Genomic DNA, 9,500 nt, shown 5'->3' on the forward strand with positions numbered 1-9,500 from the left:
TTCTTTTATGGAGTGCTGACTCTAGTGGTTCTTATACCACAAAGTCAGCTTACAATCTCTTAAAGGCTGAGGACAGACATGCTTCTAAAGACGGCGCTTCCAAGATTATTTGGAGTTTGAAAATTCCACCAAGACTGACTGCGTTTTCTTGGAGAATCTTCAAGAACAAATTACCTACCAAGGATAATCTAAGGAGGAGACATGTGGAATTGCCTTCTTATAATTGTCCTCTCTATGATACGAAAGAAGAAATTGTTGGTCATGTCATATGTATTCATGTATAAAAACTAGGAATGTTTGGTGGGACATTTTGAGTTGGGTCAATAGAGTGGGTCCTTTCCCCATTGAACCTAGATATCATTTTATGCAATTTTTTAATTGGAGTGGGAAAACCTCAGTAGACAAGACATGGCAAGTGTTATGGGTAGCTCTATCTATGACTATTTGGAAGCATAGAAATTCTCTGATATTCAAAAATCAGACTTTTCGCCCCGAAAAAGTCATGGATGAAGCTTTATTCCACACTTGGTCTTGGTTAAATTGTATGGAGCAAGATTTCCGTACTCATTTTAATCAGTGGTCTGTTAGATTGAAGGAAGAAATGTCGTAGGGTTGTTTGATTGTTGGGTATCCAGCTACTGTGCTTTTATCTATAGTAGTTGGGTAAGTGGAGGTGGAACTTATTCCAGCATGAAGGGCGGCTGTGGGCAAGAGTCTTGCAATCCAAATATGGAGGGTGGAGAGGTCTAGAAGAAGAACCTGGCAGCAATAAAGATTCATTGTGGTGGAGGGACCTAAAGCTAATCTTTCAAGCCTCACAACAGGGCGAGCAACTCAAAAAAGGAACCATGTGGAAGGTAGGGAGAGGTGACAGGGTTAAATTTTGGGAAGACGAATGGATACAAGGTGAGGCCTCATTAATCACAAAGTATCCAAGACTGTATGTAGTCTCCCAACAATAGAATCAAATAATACAAAAGTTGGGAGAATTCAAGGATAATGTATGGGAATGGAACTTGTCATGGAGGAGGCCGTTGTTTGATAATGAGATAACAATGGCTTCAAATTTCCTAACGGACATTGGGACGAATACAATACAGAGAAACAGAAAGCATGAGTGGGTGTGGAAGGAGTATCAAAGCGGAAAATTCACAATGCAGTCAGCTTATAAATTATTGACAAGGGAAGCAGTTGAGGGGGAAAGGGATCGAGCATTTGAGGAGCTGTGGAATTTAAAGGTGCTAAGCAAAGTTGCAGTTTTTGCTTGGAGGCTTCTTAGAGATAGGCTGCCTACTAAAGTTAATTTGTACAGGAGACAAGTAGAGGTTGCGGATACAAGCTGTCCATTTTGTGGAAATATGGAAGAGGATGCAGGGCATTTATTTTTTCACTGTAGCAAAATCCTCCCCTTGTGGTGGGAAACACTATCTTGGCTGAATATTTCAGTAGCTCTACCGATTGACCCAAAGCAACATTTTCTCCAACATGGTTCCATAATGGTTGGTGGCACAAGGATTAATAGATGGAAGTGCTGGTGGCTTGCTGTAACTTGGACAATATGGCAGAAAAGAAATAAGATTATCTTCAACAATGAGTCCTTGGACAAAAACAAACTGATTGATGATACGTCTTTTCTTTTGTGGACATGGTTATCAAATCTGGAGAAAGGCTTTGCAGAACACTTCAATCAATGGTCTACTAATATCAGACAGGGCTTTTTGTACTAGTATATTAATCTGGAGAAAGGCTTTTTGTACTAGCAATTCATTTTAATTATGGCAGGGTGTAGCCTTTTTGGTTCCTAATCAGAGTCTATTTTAGTCTGATCTGGAACCAGATTATGGCCATCCAACTAATTGTATCTCAAGTACCTCTGGTACTTTTCTCATATATATGAATATATATAATTATATTTGCTGAGCAAAAAAAATATCTATAGTAGTTGGGTTTGGCAGGATTTGCCTTTGTATGTATTTTCTATTTTCAGTACATCTAGTACTGAACTATTATTAATATAATTAATTTTTGCTGTGCAAAAAAAAAAAAACCAGACCAACTTTGGAATAGGATTCTGGTTTCTAAATACAATGGTTGGAGGGGTTTGGGTCAGGGGCCTAGAAAGCTATACTTCTCTACTTGGTGGGCTGACTTAAGGGTCATCATAATGGAAAGGAAAAACATGCATTCCTGAGTCTAAATTAGCTCTGTCTGGTACTTTATCTATTCTAATATAAATTATCTTTGCTTTCCAAAAAAAAAATGCATTCCAAGCATCATCATAGCTCAAACCACTACACTCTTTATCAGACAAGGCACCACACTGGACAGGAGAATGGGACCCTATTTTGAAATCCCTCCAGCATGTCTCATAGCACTTGTAAGCAACTATAATGACTTAGTATCGTCTTAGTCTAATTTAAATCTCCAAATTCACAGAAACATGAACGGGTAACAAAATATATTGTTTGGAAAAACAATCATATTGCCTAGTCTCAGCTTACTCAAATATCAATCATATTAGTTAGTCTAACTAGGGTTTCGAAACATCACAACAGAGATAGACCATTGAACAATGGATTTTCATCATTAACATACAACAGAGACATACCTTCGATGGCTTCCCTGGGAGTCTTTAAGCCAAGCACAATGGACTTCCAAAATCGAGTCCCACCCTTTCCGGGACTTGATTTTTTCCTAGTTTTCTTCGACCTGCGAAAGTGAGCAAATGTTCAAATGAGGAACGCCTAATGTTAAAACCAAAGGACATACCTCAAAAGATAAGTGCCAGACACGCACTCCATAAACACGAACTCGACAATGTGGTTGCAGTCACGGAAGCGCAACCCAATTTGCAACAAACACGAACTCAGGCAGAAGGAGAAACAACAAGAACGCCCTGGGAGTACCCTTTCCGGGACTCTTTCCTTTCCTAGTTTTGTTCGACCTGCGAAAGTGAGCAAATGTTAAAACGAAGAATGCCTAATGTTAAAACGAAAGGACGTACCTCAATCGATAAGTGGCAGAGACGATCTCCACAAACACGATCTCCACAATGTGGCTGCAGTCACGGAAGCGCAGGCCAGTTTGAGACAAAGACGAACTCAGGCAGAAGGAGAAAGAAGAAGAACGATAGGGTTCAAGCGCGCGGGTTGTGCGATTTCAGAATTTTAATATATAATGATAACAAAATCAGTTTTTTAAAAATAACCAATGTTAACATCAACTACGTAACATCGGTTTTCTTAAAACCGATGTTAACATCGACTCGATAACATCGGTTTTTACAAAACCGATGTTAACAACAGTATACTAACATCGGTTTTTCCAAAACCGATGTTAACTACTCCATAGTAACATCGGTTATTAAAATAACCGATGTTAATATTGACTAGTTAACATCGGTTTCGGAAAATTACTTGGTTGCCGAAAAAACAATCATCTTACCGTTTGTGATTCATGAATTCCATGAGGGGGAATCCCTTTAGGTGCAACTTGCTTTATCAAATCCTTCAGTTCATCGATGGTACATCCTGAAGGAATTTCAAATTTCTTTAGATTTTTTTCTGTGAACGCGCATCCTATAAATTTGTTCTAGGTGGCATGTTCCATCTCCCGTTGTAATACAGGAGCGCGTCATGAGTAGGGGTCATAGTGCATTCAAGTAAGTTTATTACTTCATCTGGTGTTCTTCCAACGGTGCATAATAACTCAATCGGACCAACACACAAAAATTGATCATTACACATTAGCATTGTGTTGACATCATCATCATTTATAAATTGCATACATTGAAAGCAAATTTGGTTACCTGTATGGGTGAATGAATGGCGGTAGTGAATTTCATCCAAAAATTGTTTGTCGGTTAGTTGAAGGGTATTGTGTATTCTGGTTTTTAGGTTTGCAAAATCACAACTGTTTGGTACTCGAATGGGCATCGGAGTGGAAGTTTGGAAGTAAACCCCACTATCATTGTGAATAATCGATCCATTTGGAAAAATGAAACCCAGCCTTGAGTTGACAATCGTCTGACTGCTAGTTTCTCCTAAAAATGTCATACTTTGTGTATCAATTTGGAGAGTATGTGAAAGCATGGCAATGTGTGATTTATTAGCATTTTTCGTGTCTCATATATATACATGGTTCTCAACGATAGATTGCTTCACTTTTTTTTACAAAAAAATAGACACGCGTGAACATGTTACGTGTTTATGTTTCCTACTAAACCAATGTCGTGCATCAAAATGTGTTGTCAAGTCAGTCAATGTTGTGTCACGCTCAAACTTTAATACACATGCATATCATTAAGTGTTGTCAATTATGACAACAATGTATCGTACATGCGTAATTGATTTTGGTTGCACTAACTAATTTTTTTCTTAACGCAATGAGTACTTAATAATTATCCTTTAATGGCTTACAACAAATTATATCGCATAATGAATACAATTAGATAAACAATGCATGTTCAGTCTTCATTTAGGTCGACATAGTCTCTTTTGAATGACATCAAGCTTGTGTACTGCGACCATCTATCAAGTTCTTTAATCAATTTGTTGCGCACTAACGGTCAAGAATCTTCCCCCATACCTAATAAAGCGGCAATGGATCGATATCCACAGTTATCATCCGCTTTCACATCCACAACGTTGTAAATGAATCCCTATATAAATGGCGCAAATTGATCCAACATCGGGATGATCCTTGTTGGCTTTGACGGTTCAGAAGATGATGCACTATGTTTCACTGAAGAGTTGCTGCTTTCAACAGAATGAAAAGCATCAACATACTCCCAGTAAGATGGATCACGCTTTGTGGATCTTTGGTTTCTTTTCATCGGTTTCGTCGGTGCACCTTTAGTGTTGACCTTTGACGGAGGAGGGCACATAGAGTTTTGATCAGGGTATGCAATATCTCAAAGTTTACTCTTGAGAGTTACTTTGCCATACACATCAAATTCCTCAAATCTTTTAGATATGGTCTCAACCTCTTCCTTGATGCTCACTTCGGCCTCACATAACCCTTGATCTAAAAAGCAAAGTCTCCTCCAGAACATATGGACTGAATCCATTGGGATACTGCCAACAATATACCTAGAAAGCTCACATGCACAAGGAAGACCATGCGTGCTTCTCATCCACAACCAGAAGAAGAGGGATCATTGCCGAGATAACGTAGATGTTCAACCTCAACAACAATCTCATTTAAAGTGTTCCTTGAAACCATTCCAATAAGCCTCTTGTATAAGGTTTTTTTAAATACATGTCCAACCACATGCGTACTGGTTTCGAAGGATGCTTTAATTTCAATGTACTGTAGCGTGATCATGTTGTTCATGGCATCCCAAACACTACACAGGTCTCCAAGGCTATTTTGTAATAGTCTTTTTAGAGCCCAATGAGTAGATTCAACCCTACATTTAAAATACACAACAAACATGAAAAATATACAACAATTAAATACCATTTATTAATAATCCTTACTAGAAAAAAATAAGATTTTAATACTTGTTTATTGTTGTGTTGCCTAGGTGCATGACCTTATTCGTCCAGGTTGTAGTAAATTTTTCCTTGTGTGGGATAATCCATGTGTCGTTAACATAGTCAATGAACATTGACTAAGGTGAACAAGCAATTTGAAACTTGTGAAGGGACTCAGCGAATTGTTGTTCGGACAGACAATCAACCAAAGTACCCGAGTTATCCATCACATAGTCCCAGGCATTTTCTTGACTGATTAAAGATTTGCACTTGGCTTTGACATTCTTATCAATGTGAAACCTGCACAACAAGTTTGTACACTCCGGGAACACAATTTTCACTGCATTCATCAGTGCTAGGTCTTTGTCAGTCAAAATAACAATAGGGAGGCGATCGTTTTTTTAAAAATAGACCTCGAAACCGTTCTGAAGCCCGTACAATATTATTAACACGCTCACCCTCCAGATATGCAAGCGCAGCAGAGAATGTCATCGTCGTTGGTTTCACCCCAACAAACTCAAGTAGTGGGTGACACCAAAACAGATCACGCACCACAACTTCATCCTTCAATCTATGCCAATGAATGTATTGATCATGTTCAAGAAGCTTCATTAGATGTTGCATTTCGGTATTAGCTCCTCTAATGGAAGAACGATATGCACTTCTTGCATTGTAAATTTGTTTGATTGTCAAGCAATTATTGACCTTATGCTCCTTCAACATTAGCAAGATGTTTTTTGGTTTCACCATCGACTTTGTCATATCAGCAATAATTTTCTTTTCATCCTTGGTCAATCACCCAACGTATGGATGTCCAACTAAAGACTTGGCCAATTCATGATTGTGAATCCCACAAATCAACTTCACCATCCAACCTTCCCTTCCATGCACTGGTTTCTCACGAAGCCTGAAGGGACAACCACATTTCTTACTCCAAGTGTCTCTTCTAACAAATTCATTATTCCTACACTTGTACAGACCACTCCTTTCACACCCAATTAACACAAATGAACTTCTTCCTCTGCTACCAGTATCTATGTCAGACCTCATAATCACTGCAACAAATCCTTTTTCATGGGCAACTGTTTGAGCCCACTGCAAAACATTATCTCGAGTACCAAAGACCTACAATGCAACCCCGGTGTATTAATTTTTATACGAAACATACGTTCAACCAAATGACTCAAACTAATGAACATGATTACCTGACAGGTATTAAACGCATTCGAACAATCAACATGTGGTTGATCCACACCACATTCTTCTTCATTATCATAATCCATATGAACTTCTTGTGACATTGTATAGTCATACGTCCATTGATCTTCGTCCATCTTAACGACGTATTAATAAATTATGCATCATACACATATTACCACAACTAAAAATTGACTAAATAATAACTAACATACATATTAACAACTAATACAACTACATTCAAAATGTAAAACTAAATTATTTACATAAACTAAATTTAACAATATAACTAACAACTAATTAAACATTTTGCTACTACAACAAAATACAATTATTTTACCTAAATCATTTAATATTATACCTAATTATCCACAATTTCAAAAATATGAAATACAAATATTATAAATTATAGTATTCATATATATATTAATTTTTTCACATTTCTCCTTGCTAATGCCATATTTTTCACAGACAATGTCGTCCACACCATCCTTGTCGGCTGCAAGTGCTCATTTCCTAGTCAAGTCAGATTTAAACTGCCTCTAGTGCTCGCCGACAATCTGAAGAATTTTCTTCTTTGTCCTACTGTCAGAAACTTCAGGGGTTTCAAATTCCGCCTGACAAACAATAAATTAGGTTTTATTGTAAGTAAATAACAAATTTAGACTATTAAAGAAAATCAACGAAGAAAACTCAAATACCTGAATATCCTCCCATATCAAATCCTTTTGAGTAGTAATGGGTAGCTCCCAAGAGGACTTCAGGAGCTCTATACCACAAGGTTAGTATCTGAAAATAGATACATATATTGGCATACAAAGGTTTAATATTAACCAAGGTAGAGAAAAATAGACACAAAAAAAAATCTCTTTTTACCTCATGTGTATATTAATTGCTTGATTGGCACTGAATTTAAAATGTTTGAGCTAGTCCAAGACCAGCCATTTTAAGCATCACTGTTTTTTCGGTCCGTCAAGAGCAAGAGGTTATGAGACTAGTCATTTTTTTACCAATAAATATTAATTATTAATTTATTAGGTTTTTTTTTTAGAAAAAGAGATCAAATCTATGAATTTTTCCTTATTTTCTTATTTCATAATTACCAAATTAATCTTATATAAAATCGGTTGTATCACTAATTGTTTTATTCTAAAGATGAAATTTAGATATGGGTGTAAAATTCCTAAAAAAAAAAAGGAAACCTGAACAACATGGTTAATAAAGTAGAAAAATATTTTAATATAAAAATAGTTAATTAAAATAATTAATATTTAAAAATATATCAAATGCTTAAGAGAATATTTTATAAAAAACATTGCATTTAAATTATATGTTATCATCTTAATGACATTGACCTCCATATTTGTATCTAAATTTCGGCCACTGATTGTATAAGTCTATAAGAGTTCATCAACCAAATGAAAAAAATTTATATAGTATTTATTAATCATGTTAGAAATGCTTAGAAAACTTCCACTAGACCCTTAGAAAGTCCACCAATCATGTTCCAACCAGTAGCAATAAAATAAACCCCTATCCCTCTGCACTAACCCACCACGTATGAAAGGCACCCAAAGCTACACACCACTAAACCTGATAAAAGCCACTAATTGCGAACATGTCCCTACACCAATGTGCATATCAATACATTACAGCATCACCATAAAGAATTTGAATACCATTCATAGAAAGAGAAATGAAATCCCTTAAGTTTTGCATTTATCCAATCCCAAGATCTATATTTGATTTCAGAAGCCGCAGAACCAATTAGCTTCTTCGTCACCCAAGATAATCTAATTTTGTCTATATATAACATTCGAAAATCGATATATATAACATACTATTTACTTAGGATCAATCTAATCTCGATTATAACATTCAAAAATGTATAAAAATACAATGATGAAAGCATTAAGAAAATCGATATAACATTGTTCTAACTATATTATCGACGCAATTGGAATTAAAATGTGAGTTTGGAAGGTGTGGCTTTGCACTTACAGGGCTTCTATTGCTTCTGCTATGGCTGCACTCCGATTCCGTCCACGCTGCAGTGGCGATGGATTCAGAAGAGGAAAAACTGAAAAAGCCCTAATTCTAAAACCCTTCATGTTGTTTTTATTATTTTTAAAGGGTTCATTGCGGGTTAACCCGTTAAACTATTTGACCCGAATAAATTCAATAAGTCTCACCTAATTACCCAACTGAGAACGGGCTTTCCCAAGTTTAACATGGCTTCCCCATGGCTCTCTTACACACACAACACACAGTTCTTCTCTCTCACTCTCTTTCTCCAAAAGAAACAAAAACAAGAGCACCTTTGAGGTTGGTTATTGGAAATTACAAAATAGAAACTAAGCTTAAGTTTAAAATATACGGACCTCAACTCTCTCCTTAAATCTGCCTCATTGTTTTAGCCTTGGAGTCCGCGTTCCATTTGCATCAGTTCATCTCCCTTGTCATTCACGTACCAAAAATAAATAAAACATAAGGCGCTGTCAGATTTTCAATTTTCTTTTATTTTTTATGCTGTGATCATTATGTATTTTTCAATTCTAAAAATACTGTTTTCAATCCTACTCCAGCTTGATAGAATTACAGGAAGTTTGTAAATTTTTGTTTTTAATATACAACCCAATCACAAGATTTAAGATTTAACGTTAAGTTAAAATAAATTTAGGTCAATTGATCTATATGTGTAATTTCCTAAAACTACTTTAAATTATTAACAAATAAAAAAAAATAATTCATACAATATAAATGTTTTGTAATTGTGTTCAAAGTAAACTGTTATATACCATTTTTTTTTGTTTTTCTATAATCACT

General features: G+C 36.0%; 1 protein-coding gene and 1 long non-coding RNA gene across 2 annotated transcripts; one reads left to right on the forward strand and one right to left on the reverse strand.

Moving 5' to 3' along the window:
• Positions 1-1,055: 1,055 nt before the first annotated feature.
• LOC114378690 lies at positions 1,056-1,727 on the forward strand. The gene has a single exon (XM_028337330.1). The coding sequence runs from the start codon at positions 1,056-1,058 to the stop codon at positions 1,725-1,727; it is 672 nt and encodes a 223-aa protein (XP_028193131.1).
• A 5,287-nt stretch (positions 1,728-7,014) lies between these two features.
• LOC114378031 lies at positions 7,015-9,028 on the reverse strand. Its single transcript, XR_003659244.1, has 3 exons — positions 8,676-9,028; positions 7,376-7,463; positions 7,015-7,291 (listed from the first exon to the last, which is right to left on the reverse strand). It is a non-coding gene; the product is annotated as an uncharacterized LOC114378031 (long non-coding RNA).
• Between the last annotated feature and the right edge of the window lie 472 nt (positions 9,029-9,500).

This window comes from Glycine soja, chromosome 12 (genome assembly GCF_004193775.1).
Source record: "Glycine soja cultivar W05 chromosome 12, ASM419377v2, whole genome shotgun sequence".
In the NCBI taxonomy this organism is placed as follows: Eukaryota; Viridiplantae; Streptophyta; class Magnoliopsida; order Fabales; family Fabaceae; genus Glycine; species Glycine soja.

Bases quoted from the DNA above. Each gene is read 5' to 3' on its own strand.
- LOC114378690 (XM_028337330.1), top strand. From the start codon at position 1,056: ATGGCTTCAAATTTCCTAACGGACATTGGGACGAATACAATACAGAGA.